Below are 20129 nucleotides of genomic sequence, written 5' to 3' on the forward strand. Positions count from 1 at the left end.
CAGCCGGATATATATGGAACGGCGACGCAGCGGGTAGAACTGCTGCCTCACAGCGCCAGAGACCTGGGTTCGATCCCGACCTCGGGTGCCGTGTGCGTGTGTGTGGAGTGTTAATCTATTGGAGATGGGAGGGATAATATTGCTTGTGCCAATATATATTGTAATGTGGTTAATGCAAGGTTTAGTTCAGTTGCGTTTAGAGACAGAGCATGGAAACAGGCCCTTCGGCCCACCGTCACCGCACCGACCAGCGATCCCTGTACAGGCAGTACCGCACCTGGAGTACTGTGTGCAGTTGTACAGGGCCCTAGTGAGACCGCACCTGGAGTACTGTGTGCAGTTGTACAGGGCCCTAGTGAGACCGCACCTGGAGTACTGTGTGCAGTTGTACAGGGCCCTAGTGAGACCACACCTGGAGTACTGTGTGCAGTTGTACAGGGCCCTAGTGAGACCGCACCTGGAGTACTGTGTGCAGTTGTACAGGGCCCTAGTGAGACCGCACCTGGAGTACTGTGTGCAGTTGTACAGGGCCCTAGTGAGACCGCACCTGGAGTACTGTGTGCAGTTGTACAGGGCCCTAGTGAGACCGCACCTGGAGTACTGTGTGCAGTTTTGGTCTCCAAATTTGAGGAAGGATATTCTTGCTATTGAGGGCGTGCAGCGTAGGTTTACTAGGTTAATTCCCGGAATGGCGGGACTGTCATATGTTGAAAGACTGGAGCGACTAGTCTTGTATACACTGGAATTTAGAAGGATGAGAGGGGATCTTATCGAAACATATAAGAGTATTAAGGGGTTGGACACGTTAGAGGCAGGAAACATGTTCCCAATGTTGGGGGAGTCCAGAACCAGGGGCCACAGTTTAAGAATAAGAGGTAGGCCACTTAGAACTGAGATGAGGAAAAACTTTTTCAGTCAGAGAGTTGTGAATCTGTGGAATTCTCTGCCTCAGAAGGCAGTGGAGGCCAATTCTCTGAATGCATTCAGGAGAGAGCTAGATAGAGCTCTTAAGGATAGCGGAGTCAGGAGGTATGGGGAGAAGGCAGGAACAGGGTACTGATTGAGAATGATCAGCCATGATCACATTCAATGGCGGTGCTGGCTCGAAGGGCCAAATGGCCTCATCCTGCACCTATTGTCTATTGACTACATTAGAAACAGTTGGACAGATACATGGATAGGACAGGTAGTATAGGAAAATAACTGCAGATGCTGGTACAAATAGATTTATTCACAAAATGCTGGAGTAACTCAGCAGGTCAGGCAGCATCTCGGGAGAGAAGGAATGGGTGACGTTTCGGGTCGAGACCCTTCTTCAGTCTGAAGAAGGGTCTCGACCCGAAACGTCACCCATTCCTTCTCTCCCGAGATGCTGCCTGACCTGCTGAGTTACTCCAGCATTTTGTGAATACATGGATAGGACAGGTTTGGGGGGGTTGTGGACCAAGCGCAGGCAAGTGGGACTAAGGTAGCTGGGACATTGTTGGCCGGTGTGGGCGAGTTGGGCCGAAGGGCCTGTTTCCACACTGTATCACTCTATGTCTCTGATTCTATTAACACTATCATACACACACTCGGGACAATTTACATTTATACCAAACCAATTAACCTACAATCCTGTACGTCTCTGGAGTGTGGGAGGAAACTGAAGACCTCGGAGAAAACCCACGAGATCTCGGGGAGAACGTGCAAACTCCGTGCAGGCAGCACTCGTACCTGGCGCTGCAAGCGCTGCGAGTCAGCAACTCTACCGCTGCTCCCCCCACCGTGCCGCCCCCAATGGTTCATGAAATGAATCATCCCTGGGAGGTTGGGTGGCACAGCGGGTAGAGCTGCTGCCCCTGAGCACCAGAGACCCGGGTTCAACCCTGACCTTGGGCGCTGCCTGTCTGTGTGCTGTGTGTGCGGAGTTTGCACCTTCTCCCTGTGACCGCGGGGGTTTCCTCCCTCCGGGTGCTCCGGTTTCCTTTCACATCCCAAAGAACCGCAGGTTTGCGGGTTAATTGGCGTCAGTAAAAATTAACCCTCGCGTGTAGGGAGTGTGATGGGAAAGAGGAATAGCATAGAACTAGTCAAGTCAAGTCAAGTTTATTTGTCACATACACATAAATGTGCAGTGAAATGAAAGGTTACCCGCAGTCCAACAATAAGAACAATAAAAATAAGCAACAACACACACAATCAAACAAAAAGTGCGAACGGGTGATCGATGGTGGGCGTGGACTCAAGGGCCTGTTTCACTTTGTATCTCTAAACTAAACTAAGATCGTGTTCATAAGTCATTGGAGTAGAATTAGGCCATTCGGCCCATCGAGTCTGTTCTGTCATTTGATCTTGGCTCATCTATCTTTCCCTCTCAACCCCTTTCTCCTGCCTTCTCCTTATCAATTTAGACAATAGACAACAGGTGCAGGAGGAGGCCATTCGGCCCTTCGAGCCAGCACCGCCATTCATTGTGATCATGGCTGACAATACACAATAGATAATAGGTGCAGGAGGAGGCCATTCGGCCCTTCGAGCCTGTACGCACCACCATTCAATGTGATCATGGCTGATCATTCTCAATCAGTACCCCGTTCCTGCCTTCTCCCCATACCCCCTGACTCCGCTATCCTTAAGAGCTCTATCTAGCTCTCTCTTGAATGCATTCAGAGAATTGGCCTCCACTGCCTTCTGAGGCAGAGAATTCCACAGATTCACAACTCTCTGACTGAAAAAGTTTTTCCTCATCTCCGTTCTAAATGGCCTACCCCTTATTCTTAAACTGTGGCCCCTGGTTCAGGACTCCCCCAACTTTGGGAACCCCACCCCCCCGAATGGTTTCCTAAAAGAGGCGGGAATTCCAATCAAAAGGTCACAAGTTATAGTAGTAGAATTAGGCCATTCGAGTCCACCCCGCCATTTAATCACGGCTGATCTCTGCCTCCTAATCCCATTTTCCCGCCTTCTCCCCATAACCCTTGACACCCTGTTCTAATCAAGAATTTGTCTATCTCTGAGACTTAAAAATATCCACTGACTTGGCCTCCACAGCCCTCTGTGGCAATGAGTTCCACAGATTCACTACCCTCTGACTAAAGAAGTTCCTCCTCACCTCCTTTCTAAAAGAGCGCCCTTTAACTCTGAGGCTGTGCCCTCTGGTCCTAGACTCTCCCACTAGTGGAAACATCCTCTCCACACCCACTATGCCTTTCATCGTTCTGTAAGTTTCAATGAGGTTCCCCCCTCGACCTTCTAAACTCCAGCGAGTACAGGCCCAGTGCCGACAAACGCTCATCATATGTTAATCCAATCATCCTTGAGATCATTCTCGTAAACCTCCTCTGGATCCTCTCCAGAGCCAGCACATCTTTCCTCAGATATGGGGCCCAAATTTGCACTAATTCATGGTGAAGATAGACACAAAATGCTGGAGTAACTCAGCGGGTCAGGCAGCATCTCAGGAGAGAAGGAATGGGTGACGTTTCGGGTCGAGACCCTTCTTATGACTAACGTCACCCATTCCTTCTCTCCTGAGATGCTGCCTGACCCGCTGAGGTATTCCTGCGTTTTGTGTCTACCTTCAATTTGAACCAGCATCTGCAGTTATCTTCCAACACTAATTCCTGGGATCATTCTGGAAAACCTCCTCTGGACCCTCTCCAGCCAGCACGTCCTTCCTCAGATATGGGGCCCAGATTTGCCTTATGGAGCCCCATCTATTTTTGTATTCCAGTCCTCTTGGTATAAATGAATCTGCCTTCCTGACTACCATATCATATCATATCATATATATACAGCCGGAAACAGGCCTTTTCGGCCCACCAAGTCCGTGCCACCCAGCGATCCCCGTACATTAACACTATCCTACACCCATTAGGGACAATTTTTACATTTACCCAGCCAATTAACCTACATACCTGTACGTCTTTGGAGTACAGGAGTACCGATTCAACTTGCAAATTAACCTTTTTGGGAGTCCCGCACCAGCACTCCCAAGTCCCTTTGCACCTTCGATTTCCCAATTCTCTCTCAATAGACAATAGATAATAGGTGCAGGAGGAGGCCATTCGGCCCTTCGAGCCAGCACCGCCATTCAATGTGATCATGGCTGATCATTCTCAATCAGTACCCCGTTCCTGCCTTCTCCCCATACCCCCTGACTCCGCTATCCTTAAGAGCTCTATCTAGTTCTCTCTTGAATGCATTCAGAGAATTGGCCTTCACTGCCTTCTGAGGCAGAGAATTCCACAGATTCACAACTCTCTGACTGAAAAAGTTATTCCTCATCTCCGTTCTAAATGGCCTACCCCTTATTCATAAACTGTGGCCCCTGGTTCAGGACTCCCCCAACTTTGGGAACATGTTTCCTGCCTCTAACGTGTCCAACCCCTTAATAATCTTATATGTTTCGATAAGATCCCCTCTCATCCTTCTAAATTCCAGTGTATACAAGCCTAGCCTTAAACCTATGTGTCCTGGTCCTTGATTCCCCTACTCTGGGCAAGAGACTCTGTGCATCCACCCGATCTATTCCTCTCATGATTTTGTGCACCTCTATAAGATCACCCCTCATCCTCCTGCTCTCTCTTGAATGCATTCAGAGAATTGGCCTCCACTGCCTTCTGAGGCAGAGAATTCCACAGATTCACAACTCTCTGACTGAATTTAGAAAATAATCTACGCCTTTATTCTTTAATCACAAGACAGATTGCTGCAAGAGATAGTGGAACTGGCAGGGTAGGGAAATAGACATGCAGAATAAGGCACACTCGTTTACCACTGATGATGCACTCGGTTACTGGCACCCTCTCTGATTCCTGGTTTCCTGGAGAGTTTAGGTCTTTACCACATCCACGCTGAAACAAAAACCAAGTCCTGACACTTCACCGTTCAGCCACCAATCTCTCTCACAGTCACAATCACAATCATACTTTATTAGCCAAGTATGTTTTGCAACATACGAGGAATTTCATTTGCCGTACAGTCATAACGATAAAAAGCAACAGGACACACAAAACACATTTCAACATAAACATCCACCACAGCGACATCCCCCACATTCCTCACTGTGATGGAAGGCGAAAAAACGTTCAATCTCTCCCCTTCTTTGTCCTCCAACGGTCGGGGGCCTCTAAACTTCCGTTGACGGGACGATCTTGATTCCCGTAGTCGGCGGTGGGCCTTCCTCGTCGGGGCGATCAAGCTCCTGCATCGGTAGGTGGGGGTGGGGGGGGATCTCAGCTCCCCCACGCCGGGCGATCGGACCTGGGTCGGGGCTTGTCGAACATTGGGCGGCTTTTGGAGCTTCCCGACGTCGGTCTCAACCCGAGACTGCGAGCTCCTCGATGTTGAAGTCTGCAGGCGTCGATCCCAGGCAAGAGATCGCAGGCTCTGGTGGTAAGTCCACGCCCTGCGATGGGGCTCAAAGCCAGTCCCGGGCAAGGTCGCCAGCTCCACGATGTTAGGCCGCAGAGCGACCGGAGAAACGATCCGGAAAACAATCGCATCTCCGGCAAGGTAAGAGATTGAAAAAAAGTTTCCCCCGACCCCTCCCTCCTTCGCCCCCCACATAAAACAAACCAGAGAACCTTTACATAAACTTTTAAAACTTACCAAAAATAACAAAAAGAGTTGGAAAAGGACAGACAGACTGTAGGCGAGGCAGCCATCGTGCGGTGCCCCCTGAATTAAAAATTAATTGATTAATGAATGAACATCGAGGGCGTGGGGATTAACAATGAGAACATATTGGGGGGGGGGGGGGGAGTGGCACAGTAGTGCAGCGGGTAGAGCTGCTGCCTCACAGCGCCAGAGAACCAGGTTTGATCCTGACCACGGGCGCTGTCCACACGGAGTTTGTACCTTCTCCCAGTTACCGCATGGGTTTTCTCCGGGTGCTTGGGTTTCCTCCCACATTCCAAAGACGTGCAGGTTTGCAGGGTAATTGGCTTTGGAAAAATCTGTAAAATTGTCCCTATTCAATGGTGCTTTAATGCTGCTTTATGTGTCACAGATAAACCAGTGTGTAGGACAGCGTTAGTATGCGGGGATCGCTGGTCGGCGCGGACTCGGTGGGCCGAAGGGCCTGTTTCTGCGCCTTATCTCTAAAGTCTAAAGGGATTGTTTAAGGACATTGTTTTTTTCCCCGTTAACCCATGGAATGGATGGGGTGAATTCAGAAGGAGAGGTTGGGAAGGCTAGGACTTTATTTGGTTTCTTCCCACATCCCAAAGACGTGCGGGTGTGTCGATTAATTGGCCGTCAGTAAATTTCCCCTCAGTGTGAAGGAAGTTGAAGCCAAAGTGGGATAGCATCAAACTAACGTGAACGGGTGATCGATGGTCAGCATGGACTTGATGGGCTGATGCTCCTGTTCCCAAACTGTGTCTTTCATTCAACTAATCGCTCAATCGTATCCCTTCTGGTTATTGATCTCTCTGTGCTTTCCATCCTGTTTATATAACACAATTTTGAGCATCACGGTGGCGCAGCGGTAGAGTTGCTGCCTTACAGCGCAATGAGACCCAATTCGATCTTGACCACGGGCGCAGCCTGCAGAGAGTTTGCACGTCTTTCCCGTGACCTGCGTGGGTTTTCTCCGGGTGACAATAGACAATAGGTGCAGGCGGAGGCCATTCGGCCCTTCGAGCCTGTACACACCGCCATTCAATGTGATCATGGCTGATCATTCTCAATCAGTACCCCGTTCCTGCCTTCTCCCCATACCTCCTGACTCCGCTATCCTTAAGAGCTCTATCTAGCTCTCTCTTGAAAGCATCCAGAGAATTGGCCTCCACTGCCTTCTGAGGCAGAGAATTCCACAGATTCACAACTCTCTGACTGAAAAAGTTTTTCCTCATCTCCGTTCTAAATGGCCGACCCCTTATTCTTAAACTGTGGCCCCTGGTTCTGGACTCCCCCAACATTGGGAACATGTTTCCTGCCTCTAACATGTCCAACCCCTTAATGTGTTTCGATAAGATCCCCTCTCATCCTTCTAAATTCCAGCGTATACAAGCCTAGTCGCTCCAGTCTTTCAACATACGACAGTCCCGCCATTCCGGGAATTAACCTAGTAAACTTACACTGCACGCCCTCAATAGCAAGAATATCCTTCCTCAAATTTGGAGACCATAACTGCACACAGTACTCCAGGTGCGGTCTCACTAGGGCTCTGTACAACTACACACAGTACTCCAGGTGCGGTCTCACTAGGGCCCTGTACAACTGCACACAGTACTCCAGGTGCGGTCTCACTAGGGCCCAGTACAACTGCACACAGTACTCCAGGTGCGGTCTCACTAGGGCCCAGTACAACTGCACACAGTACTCCAGGTGCGGTCTCACTAGGGCCCTGTACAACTGCACACAGTACTCCAGGTGCTCCGGTTTCCTCCCACACACCGAAGACGTGCGGGTTAATTGGGCTCAGTAAAATTGTAAATTGTCCCCAGTGCGTGTAGGATGCGGGGATCGCTGGTCGGCGTAGACTCAGTGGGCCGAAGGGCCTGTTTTCGCGCTGTATCTCTAAAACTAAACCAAATGGAAGCGCAGAGGCTGCTCGGTGGCTGAAAGGTTGCTTTCGACTTGCAGGGTTTTATGGAGAAGATGACGAGAGAGACAGTGGCCGCTGTAGCAAAACGTGCACCGGAGAAGGAAATAGAGAAGCCACAGCTACAAGCAACTGGGAAAAGGTCAGTGACACGGAAACTAGAGCCGAGTTGTAGGCCGTTCAAAACAGACAGAACACGCTGAAGTAACTCGACTAATAGGAATCTGAGGGGTGACTTTTTCTCGCCAAGGTTGGTGGGTGCATGGAATGAGCTGCCAGAGGAGGTAGTTGAGGCTGGGACTATCCCAGCGTTTAAGAAACAGTTAGACAGGTACATGGATAGGACGGGTTTGGAGGGATACGGGCCAAACGCAGGCAGGTGGGACAAGTGTCTACTGTGGATAGGGTGAGCAGTTTTAAATACTTGGGAGTACACATCAAAGAGGATCTGACATGGGCAACGCACATTGCCGCACTGGTGGGTAAGGCAAAGCAGCGCCTTTACCACCTTAGACAGCTGAGGAAATTCAGAGTGTCTCTGAGGATCCTTCATTGCTTCTACTCTGGGGCTGTAGAGAGCATCTTGTCCGGCAACATTACAGTCTGGTTTGGGAACAGCTCTGCCCAGGACAGGATGGCCCTGCAGAGAGTAGTGCGTTCGGCTGAACGCACCATGGGAACTACACTCGCCCCCCTGCAGGACCTATACATCAGGAGGTGCAGATCCAGAGCCAGCAACATTATGAGGGACCCCTACCACCCCAGCAACGGACTGTTCCAGCTGCTACGGTCAGGCAAACGCCTCCGCTGTCACGCTGTGAAAACGGAGAGGATGAGACGGAGTTTCTTCCCACAGGCCATCAGGACTGTTAACTTTTATAACTCCAGGGACTACATTTTGTCTTCTCTGTATTAACTTTATTTATATGCTGTAACTGTAATTCTTTTTTGTGCACAATCCGCAGGCATTGCCACTTTCATTTCACTGCACATCGTGTATGTGCATGTGACAAATAAACTTGACTTGACTTGACTTGTAGCTGGGACATGTTGGCCGTTGTGGGCAAGTTGGGCCGAAGGGCCTGTTTCCACACCGTATCACTTTATGACTTTATGACTCCAATACACAAGAATTAAAATCTTTGAATGTTTTAAACAAGGACATATCATTGCATCCTACCGTGTGGCTGGGTTGGTCGGTGTGGGGGCAAGTCGGACCTGTTTCCATGCTGTTTGACCAAATGGCTCCATGACTCCATACCCTCCACAGATGATGCCCTGACTCGCTGAAGATAATAATAATAATATGTAATATATTCCTTTATTTGTCCCACACTGGGAAATTTGCAGTGTTACAGCAGCAAAGTGGATAGCAAGAGACATTCATTATAAATAAGGATAGATTGTCATCATTTACTGTGTATTCCTCAACTGTTATTGTTGACTCGTCTGCTGGGAGCAGTGCTGGTTGTGCAGTCTCACAGCAGCGGGAAGGAAGGACCTCCTATATCTCTCCTTCACGCGCTTGGGGTGAAGGAGTCTGTCACTGAAGGAGCTACTCAGTGCAGTGACAGTGTCCAGCATGGGGTGGGAGTCGTTGTCCAGCAGCGATGTTATCTTTGCCATCATCCTCCTCTCTCCCACCGCCTGAACCGAGTCGAGAGGGCAACCCAGGACAGAGCTGGCCTTCCTGACCAGCTTGTCGAGTCTTTTCCCCTCCACCGCTGAGATGCTGCTGCTCCAGCAGACCACTCCGTAGAAAATGGCTGATGCCACCACCGTGTTACAGAAGGTCCTTAGGTGTGACTCCTGCACTCCAAAGGACCTGAGTCTCCTCAGCAGATAAAGTCTGCTCTGGCCCTTTCTGTACAGCGCATTGATATTTTCGGCCCAGTCAAGTTTATTGTTGAGGTAAACACCCAGGTACTTATGTTGAAAGACTGGAGCGACTAGGCTTGTATACACTGGAATTTAGAAGGATGAGAGGGGATCTTATCGAAACGTATGATTATTAAGGGGTTGGACACGTTAGAGGCAGGAAACATGTTCCCAATGTTGGGGGAGTCCAGAACCAGGGGCCACAGTTTAAGAATAAGGGGTAGGCCATTTAGAACTGAGATGAGGAAAAACTTTTTCAGTCAGAGAGTTGTGAATCTGTGGAATTCTCTGCCTCAGAAGGCAGTGGAGGCCAAGTCTCTGAATGCATTCAAGAGAGAGCTAGATAGAGCTCTTAAGGACAGCGGAGTCAGGGGGTATGGGGAGAAGGCAGGAACGGGGTACTGATTGAGAATGATCAGCCATGATCACATTGAACAGCGGTGCTGGCTCGAAGGGCCGAATGGTCTCCTCCTGCACCTATTGTCTTATAAGAGTCCACTCTCCCGATGTCCATTCCCTGGATGTTCACCGGTGTCGGGAGGGAGCTGGCGGCGCCTGTGGAAATCCACCACCATCTCCCTGGTTTTCCCCGCCTTGATCGGCAGCAGATAGACACAAAATGCTGGAGTAACTCAGCGGGACAGGCAGCATATCTGGACGGGAGGAATGGGTGACGTTTTGGCCCTTCTCCAGACCCGGCCCTTCTCTCCTGGGATGCTGCCTGTCCCGCTGAGTTACTCCAGCATTTCGTGCGTACCATCGTTGTAAACCAACATCTGCATTCTCTTCCTGCACATTTCGCCTGACCCGCTGAGTTCCTACAACACTTTGCGTTCTGCTCATGTGCATTTGCTCACGTGTCAACCTTTGAGGTTTTGGAGCTATTTAGGAAAGATTGCGAGATGCTATTTCTGCTTGCTGTGGCACCTGAGAAAAGGGAACATGCTCTGAAACGTCAAACCAGGCCTTTCAGGAGAAGTTAGAAAACAGTTTCATTTTTTATTTTACCCTCTGAGATTTCATGTTAGATACCATGTTATAGGAAAGATGTCGTCAAGCTTGAAAGGGTTCAGAGAAGATTTACGAGGATGTTGCCGGGACTAGAGGGTGTGAGCTACAGGGAGAGGTTGAGCAGGCTGGGTCTCTATTCCATGGAGCGCAGGAGGATGAGGGGTGATCTTATAGAGGTGTACAAAATCATGAGAGGAGTAGATCGGGTGGATGCACAGGCTACTCTTGCCCAGAGTAGGGGAATCGAGGACCAGAGGACATAGGTTTAAGGTGAAGGGGAAAAGATTTAATAGGAATCTGAGGGGTAACTTTTTCACACAAAGCGTGGTGGGTGTATGGAACGAGCTGCCGGAGGAGGCAGTTAAAGCAGGGACTATCCCAACGTTTAAGAAACATTTAGACAGGCACATGGATAGGATGGGTTTGGAGGGATATGGACCAAGCGCAGGCAGGTGGGACTAGTGTAGCTGGGACATTGTTGGCCGGTGTGGGCAAGTTGGGCTGAAGGGCCTGTTTCCACACTGTATCACTCTATGACTCTATATAGCTCTTAGGGCTAACGGAATCAAGGGATGTGGGGAGAAGGCAGGAATGGGGTACTGATTTTGGATGATCAGCCGTGATCACATTGAATGGCTGTGCTGGCTCGAAGGGCCGAATGGCCTACTCTTGCACCTATTGTCTATGTTTCTAAGTACCTGAGTATCACCTCAGGCCCGGGAATGAAGGGGACCACAAAATGATAGACACTGCCTGGTCCATTATGGTACTGACTTCCCCACCATCTAAGGGATCTACAGAAGGTTCTGCCTCGAACAGGCATCGTCAAAGCTCGCTCCAGACACCCACCACTCTCCCCGCACATCTCCTTCCCTCTCACTCGACAGAGCCATACAGTAGGGATTCAGGCCCTTCGCCCCAACTCATCCATGCCGACTAAGATACCCAATCTAAGCTAGTCCCATTTGTCTGCGTTTAGCCCATATCCCTCTAAACCTTTCCCCTCCACGTTCCTGCCAAAGTGTCGACTCTGTCCAGGGATTCCCGACAGTCCTTCAGGTGAGGCAGAGGTTCACTTGCACCTCCTCCAACCTCATCTACTGTGTCCGCTGTTCAAGATGTGGACTCTTATACATCGGCGAAACCAAACGTAGACTGGCCAGTCATTTCGCTGAACACCTTCGCTCAGTCCGCCTGAACCTACCTAATCTCCCGGTTGCCAAACACTTTAATGCCCCCTCCCACTCCCGCACTGACCTCTCTGTCCTGAGCCTCCTCCACTGTCAGAGTGAGGCCAAACGCAAATTGGAGGAACAGCACCTCATATTTCGCTTGGCCAGCTCACACCCCAGCGGTTTGAATATTGATTTCTCTAACTTCAAGTAACCCCGGCATTCCCTCTCTCTCCATCCCTCCCCCACCCAAGTCGCACCAGCTTCTCGTTCTCACCCAGCAAACAGCTAACAACGGCCCGTTTCCTTTACCATCGTTACATTATTGCATATCTTTCATTCATTGTTCTTTATCTCTTTACATCATCGTCTATATCTCTTGTCTCACTTTCCCCTGGCCAGTCTGGAGAAGGGTCTCGACCCGAAACGCCACCCATTCCCTCTCTCCACAGATGCTGCCTGTCCCGCTGAGTTACTCCAGCATTTCGAGTCTCCCATCGGTATAAACCAACATCTGCATTCCCTTCCTGCACATTTCGCCTGACCCTCTGAGTTCCTACAACACTTTGCGTTCTGCTCACGTGCATTTGCTCACGTGTCAACCTTTGAGGTTTTGGAGCTATTTAGGAAAGATTGCGAGATGCTATTTCTGCTTGCTGTGGCACCTGAGAAAAGGGAACATGCTCTGAAACGTCAAACCAGGCCTTTCAGGAGAAGTTAGAAAACAGTTTCATTTTTTATTTTACCTTCTGAGATTTCATTTTAGATACCATGTTATAGGAAAGATGTCGTCAAGCTTGAAAGGGTTCAGAGAAGATTTACGAGGATGTTGCCGGGACTAGAGGGTGTGAGCTACAGGGAGAGGTTGAGCAGGCTGGGTCTCTATTCCATGGAGCGCTGGGCGGATGAGGGTTGATCTTATAGAGGTGTACAAAATCATGAGAGGAGTAGATCGGGTGGATGCACAGGCTACTCTTGCCCAGAGTAGGGGAATCGAGGACCAGAGGACATAGGTTTAAGGTGAAGGGGAAAAGATTTAATAGGAATCTGAGGGGTAACTTTTTCACACAAAGCGTGGTGGGTGTATGGAACGAGCTGCCGGAGGAGGCAGTTGAAGCAGGGACTATCCCAACGTTTAAGAAACATTTAGACAGGCACATGGATAGGACGGGTTTGGAGGGATATGGACCAAGCGCAGGCAGGTGGGACTAGTGTAGCTGGGACATTGTCTTTTAAATGTTGTTATCGGGGCTGCTTCAACTACCTCCTCCACAGTTCGTTCCATACACCCACCATCCTCAGTGTGCGAATGTTGCCCCTCAGGTTCCAATTAAATCTTTCCCCCCTCACCTTAAAAGGATCTTCCAGAAAGCTGGAAAGTCAGGTATTCTTCCAGATATTAACCATATATAACCATATAACAACTACAGCACGGAAACAGGCCCGTTCGGCCCTACCAGTCCACGCCGACCACTCTCTCTGACCTAGTCTCATCTACCTGCTCTCAGACCATAACCCTCCAATCTCCTCTCATCCATATACCTATCCAATTTACTCTTAAATAATAAAATCGAGCCTGCCTCCACCATTTCCACCGGAAGCCCATTCCATACAGCCACCACCCTCTGAGTAAAGAAATTACCCCTCATGTTACCCCTAAACTTTTGTCCCTCAATTCTGAAGCTATGTCCCCTTGTTGGAATCTTCCCCACTCTCAAAGGGAAAAGCCTACCCACGTCAACTCTGTCCGTCCCTCTTAAAATTTAAAAAACCTCTATCAAGTCCCCCCTCAACCTTCTACGCTCCAAAGAATAAAGACCCAACCTGTTCAACCTCTCTCTGTAGCCTAAGTGCTGAAACCCAGGCAACATTCTAGTAAATCTCCTCTGTACCCTCTCCATTTTGTCGACATCCTTCCTATAATTTGGCGACCAGAACTGCACACCATACTCCAGATTCGGCCTCACCAATGCCCTGTACAATTTTAACATTACATCCCAACTTCTATACTCGATGCTCTGATTTATAAAGGCAAGCATACCAAACGCCTTCTTCACCACCCTATCCACATGAGATTCCACCTTCAGGGAACAATGCACAGTTATTAAGGCGGTCATATGTTTTTTCATTAAACCTATTACTGTTGCTATGGGAATAACCTATTACTATGGGAATTTCACAGAAAATGTCACCCTGGAAACATAGAAACAGAAAATAGGTGCAGGAGGAGGCCATTTGGTCCTTCGAGCCAGCACCGCCATTCATTGTGATCACGGCTGATCATCCACTATCAGTACCCCGTGCCTGCCTTCTCCCCAAACCCCTTGATTCCACTAGCCCCTAGAGCTCTATCTAACTCTCTTTTAAATTCATCCAGTGAATTGGCCTCCACTGCCCTCTGTGGCAGAGAATTCCACAGATTCACAACTCTCTGGGTGAGAAAGTTTTTTCTCACCTCAGTTTTAAATGGCCTCCCCTTTATTCTTAGACTGTGTGTGGCCCCTGGTTCTGGATAACAACACCCTGAGTTTTGGTCTGCTGTTATTATTAATGTTGCTAGTCTTGGGGTCACTGATACCCTCAGTTTTGGAGTGGTATTATTGTGACTCTAATTAATCTATAGTTATATATTATGAGCTTTGGAGTGGGTTTAGTGTGAATCTTACTAGTGTAGGGCCACTGACTCCCTGTAGTCTGAGTCATAGAGTGATACGATACGATGGAACTTTATTTATCCCAGGAGGGCAATCGATCTGGCAACAGTCAAAAAACACGACGAGATTCATGAAACATGAAATTAAAGTGACGTGTGGAAAGTCCAGGATTGGGGGATGTGTAAAGATTGGGGTGGAGGGGGGTCAGTCTACCCCATGACAGAAGGGGGAGGGGTTGTACAGTTTGATAGCCACAGGGAAGAAGGACCTCCCGTCACGTTGAGGCCAGTTCATTGGCTATGTTTAAGAGGGAGTTAGATGTGGCCCTTGTGGCTAAAGGGATCAGGGGGTATGGAGAGAAGGCAGGCACGGGATACTGAGCTGGATGATCAGCCATGATCATATTGAATGGCGGTGCAGGCTCCGAGGGGCGAATGGCCTACTCCTGCACCTATTTTCTATGTTTCTATGTTCTGTCTGCCTCGTGGTGGGACCAGTCTGTTGCTGAAGGGGCTTCTGAGGTTGACCAGTGTGTCACGGTCACGGTGAGCTGTATTGTCCAGGATGCTCCGCAGTTTGAGGAGCGCCCTCCCCTCCGAGACCCCCTCCCCGTGAATCCAACTCCAACTCAGCCCCCAGGATGGAGCCGGCCTTCCTGATGAGCGTGGAAACAGGCCATTCGGACCAACCTGCCCACACCGGCCAACATGTCCCAGCTCCACTAGTCCCACCTGCCCGCGTTTGGCTATTATCCCTCTGAATCTGTCCTATCCATGTACCTGTCTATCTGTTTCTTAAACGTTGGGATAGTCCCAGCCTCAACTACCTCCTCTGGCAGCTCGTTCCATACACCCACTACCCTCTGTGTGAAAAAGTTACCCCTCAGATTCCTATTAAATCTTTTCCCCTTCACCGTAAACCTATGTCCTCTGGTCCTCGATTTACCTACTGGGTGCATCTACCCGATCTATTCCCCTCATGATCTTATACACCTCTGTGAGATCACGCCTCATCTTCCTGCGCTCCAAGGAATAGTGTCCTTGTCTTTGACATTTCCACTGGGGAAAAAGGTTCTGATATCTTCCATATTGTACATGCCTCCCTTAATTTCATATACTTCTGTCCTCGATTCACCTACTCTGGGCTAGAGACAATAGATTGGAGTGGAGTTATTGTGAATCTAACTCGTTCAGGGTCACTGATTGCCCGAGTTTCATAGTGGTGTTCTTGTCAAGCTCACTAGTCTATAGTTACTTTGTCTGAGCTTTGGACTTGTGTTATTGTGAATTTCACTCGTCTGTAGTTATTTTGAGTTTCGTATAGGAGTTATTGTGAGTCTCACGGGTTCAGGATCACCCATTCCCGGAGTTCTTGGGTGGAGTTATTGCTAATCTCACTAGTCTCGGCAGCGCCAGAGACCCGGGTTCGATCCCGACTACGGGTGCCGTCTGTACGGAGTTTGTACGTTCTCCCCGTGACCTGCGTGGGTTTTCTCCGAGATCTTCGGTTTCCTCTCACACTCCAAAGACGAACAGGTTTGTAGGTAAATTGGCTTGGTAAATGTAAAAATTGTCCCTAGTGGGTTCGGATAGTGTTAGTGTGCGGGGATCGCTGGGCGGCGCGGACCCGGTGGGCCGAAGGGCCTGTTTCCGCGCTGTATCTCTAAACTCTATAATTACTCTGTCTACATTTTGGTCTGGGTTAGGGTTAGGTTCACTTCACAAGTTACTCAGACTAAATATTAGAGTGGTGTAATTATTAATCTCACTAATCTCGGGTCACAGATTCCTTGAGTTTTGGAGAGGTGTTATTGCCATTCTCACTAGTCTATAATTACTTATTTTCAGTCTGAGTGTTAGGTTCACTTCACAAGTGGCACGGTGGTGCAGCGTGCTGCCTTACAGCGAATGCAGCGCTGGAGACCCGGGTTCCATCCCGACCACGGGCGCTGTCTGTACGGAGTTTGTACGCTCTCCCCGTGACCTGAGTGGGTTTTCTCCAAGATCTTTGGTTTCCTCCCACACTCCAAAGGTATGTAGGTTAATTGGCTGGGCAAATGTAAAAAACTGTCCCTAGTGGGTGTAGTGTGCGGGGATCGCTGGTCGGCGCGGACCCGGTGGGCCGAAGGGCCTATTTTCAGATACTCAGTCTGAGTTTTGGAGTAGTGTAATTATTAATCTCTCGTCCAGGGTCACTAATACCGTATGTTTTGGAGTGTAGTTATTGTTAAACTCACTAATCAAGACTGTCAAGAGTTTTTTATTGTGGTATGTCCCAGATAGAACAATAAAATTCTTACTTGCATTAGCACAACCGAATATGTAAACATAGTGCACTGTAAATAACATAATAAACCAGAGGGAAAAAAAGGTTCAGTGTGTGTATATATACACACTCACAAATACACACACACACACACATATATATATATATATATATATGTGTGTGTGTGTGTGTGTGTGTATTTGTGAGTGTGTATATATGCACACACTGAACTTGTTTTTCCTCTGGTTTATATATATATATATATATATATATATACACACGCACACACACACACACATATATATATATATATACACACACGCACACACACATACATATATATATACACACACGAACACACACACATATATAAACATAGCACAAAAAGTAAGGAAATTTGTGTTTGGTAGATTATTTCTTTGTTGTAACAATGCTTCTTGGCAATAAATCTTATACCGTTGGAAAGCCTGTTTATTTCCCTTTTAAATGGTGCCACATTTATAAGGAACATGCATTTGTGGGATGAGCAGCAGAGCTGAGTATATGGTTTGCGCCCATGAAAAATTTGCCAAATCTTCTCTGCCAATGCCAAACAGCTTATTCTGCTGTTGCTATTGACTCTTGTTTTGAGCTTCTGGTACCCCCAGGTGCGGACAATCAGGTGCCTGATTGGCACCTGAATGGCAGCATCTGTGAGCATGGGCCCTGCTACAGTGGTCAGTAGGTGTCTGCTCCAAGAATCGGCATGCCACATTTGACTAATCTGGATAGGGCCCGTGCGATATGGCAACTTCAAGCTGGTGTTCCGCAAAACCAAGTTGCGGCATTATTTGGAGTGAGCCCTAGTACCATCTCCAAAGTGAAGGTCAAGTTCCATATAACGGGGGATGTCAGAGACAGGCCGCGAAGTGGGCGTCCCAAGAAGACGACACCCGAAGAAGACCGTTTCCTCACCCTGTCAGCACTTAGGAACCGTAGGCTGTCTTCTACAGATTTGCAGTCAAGGTTTGCAGGACGATATGGCCGACGGCTCTCTGCCCAGACAATTCGGAACAGACTGCACGCAGCCGATCTCCGGTCTCATAGGGCTGCTAGGAGGCCTGCCATGACTGCCCTTCACCGCCAGGCCCGTTTGCGCTGGTGTCGGCAACACGTGCACTGGAACCTGAACATGTGGAGGAACGTTATGTTCAGCGATGAGTCCAGATTCTGCCTGGGGGCAAAGTGTGGAGAAGACGCGGAGAACGCTATGCTGATTGCTGCACCGATAGAGTAACATCTTTTGGTGGAGGCAGTGTGATGGTGTGGGGCGGCATCTCCCTCACTAGAAAAACGAGGCTTGTCATCATTGGAGGCAATCTCAATACAGAGAGATATTGAGATGAGATTCTGCAACCAGTGGCAATCCCATATCTCCACAGTCTGGGACCGAACTCTATCCTCCAAGATGACAATGCTCGTCCCCACAGAGCAGGGTTTCTCAGAGACTACCTCCAGAATTTGAGAGTGGAGAGGATGGAATGGCCTGCCAGCAGTCCTGACCTCAACCCCATTGAACACTTGTGGGATCAGCTTGGGCGTGCTGTTCGTGCCAGAGTGACCAACACAACCACGTTGGCTGACTTGCGACAAATGCTGGTTGAAGAATGGAATGCCATCCCACAACAGTGTGTGACCAGGCTGGTGACCAGCATGAGGAGGAGGAGGTGCCAGGCTGTTGTGGCTGTGTATGGTTCTTCCACACTGAGCTACTGAGGCTCCTGTTTATTAAATGAATAAATTGTTAAATTGCCAATATGTCTTGTTTCTTCAGACTTCAATCATCCAATCCACCAAACAACACCGAACAAGAGTCAATGGCAGAATAAGCTGTTTGGCATTGGCAGAGAAGATTTGGCAGATTTTTCATGGGCGCAACCCACATACTCAGCTCTGCTGCTCATCCCACAAATGCATGTTCCTTACAAATGTGGCACCATTTAAAAGGGAAATAAACAGGCTTTCCAACGGTATAAGATTTATTGCCAAGAAGCATTGTTACAACAAAGAAATAATCTACCAAACACAAATTTCCTTACTTTTTGTGCTATGTTTTTATATATATATACACACACGCACACACACACACACATATATATATACACACACGCACACACACACATATATATATATACACACACACGCACACACACACACACACACACACACATATATATATATACACACACGCACACACACACACATATATATATATACGCACACACACACACACACACACATATATATATATACACACACGCACACACACACACATATATATATATACGCACACACACACACACACACACATATATATATATACACACACGCACACATAAATACACAAAAAAAACCCAATAATAGCACAATGATAATAATAATAGTCTGAAAAAGGGTCTCGATCCGAAACGTCACCCATTCCTTCTCCCCAGAGATGTTACCTGACCTGCTGAGTTACTCCAGCATTTTGTGTCTACCTTTGATTTAAACCAGCATCTGCAGTTCTTTCCTGCACATAATATTAGTCTATGTAGTTCAGAGCTTATTTGAGGTTGTAGTGTTTCATAAACGAATGGCTGCTGGGAAGATGCTGGATCTGCATCTCACTGTTTCTCTGAGTTTTGGTGTGAGGTTACAGTACTATTCATCTCAATAGTCCAGGGTCACTGATTCCCTATCTTTTGGTGTGAGGTTGTTGTTAACCTCACTAGTCGATAGTTACTTAGTATGAGTTTTGGAGCGGTGTTATTTTTAAACTCACCAGTCCAAGGTCTCTATTACTCTGAGTTTTGGAGTGAAGTTATTATTAATCTCACCAGTCCGTAGTTACTTGTTTTGTGTCTGAGCTGTGTTTAGGGTTAGGTCCATCTGCTATAACCGAAATCCATTGTGAAGAGGTGTAATTAACTCCTTTTGTATTTTTTTCTCCTTCAGTAGACTTTCTCTAGTGGGAAGGTGCTAACTGACTACAGCATATTGGGACCAGGACTAATGCCTTTAGGAATGTGTCTTCCCTGTTCTTCACTTGATGTACCTGGCTATACATAGAAACATAGAAAATAGGTGCAGGAGTAGGCCATTCGGCCCTTCGAGCCTGCACCGCCATTCAATATGATCATGGCTGATCATCCAACTCAGTATCCTGTACCTGCCTTCTCTCCATACCCCCTGATCCCTTTAGCCACAAGGACCACATCTAACTCCCTCTTAAATATGGCCAATGAACTGGCCTCAACTACCCTCTGTGGCAGAGAATTCCACAGATTCACCACTCTCTGTGTGAAAAAAAACGTTGTCATCTCGGTCCTAAAAGACTTCCCCCTTATTCTTAAACTGTGACCCCTTGTTCTGGACTTCCCCAACATCGGGAACAATCTTCCTGCATCTAGCCTGTCCAACCCCTTAAGAATTTTGTAAGTTTCTATAAGATCCCCCCTCAATCTTCTAAATTCCAGCGAGTACAAGCCGAGTCTATCCAGTCTTTCTTCATATGAAAGTCCTGCCATCCCAGGAATCAATCTGGTGAACCTTCTCTGTACTCCCTCTATGGCAAGAATGTCTTTCCTCAGATTAGGA

General features: G+C 48.2%; 1 protein-coding gene across 1 annotated transcript in view; it reads left to right on the forward strand.

Moving 5' to 3' along the window:
- The window catches only part of majin (membrane anchored junction protein), a 75405-nt gene that overhangs the window by 37034 nt on the left and 18242 nt on the right, over positions 1-20129 (forward strand). Inside the window, exon 6 of the mRNA XM_078428059.1 lies at positions 7576-7676. Within this exon, the coding sequence (XP_078284185.1) occupies positions 7576-7676 (101 nt within the window). The remainder of the gene's footprint in view (positions 1-7575; positions 7677-20129) is intronic.

Source organism: Rhinoraja longicauda, chromosome 34 (assembly GCF_053455715.1).
Source record: "Rhinoraja longicauda isolate Sanriku21f chromosome 34, sRhiLon1.1, whole genome shotgun sequence".
NCBI lineage: Eukaryota > Metazoa > Chordata > Chondrichthyes > Rajiformes > Arhynchobatidae > Rhinoraja > Rhinoraja longicauda.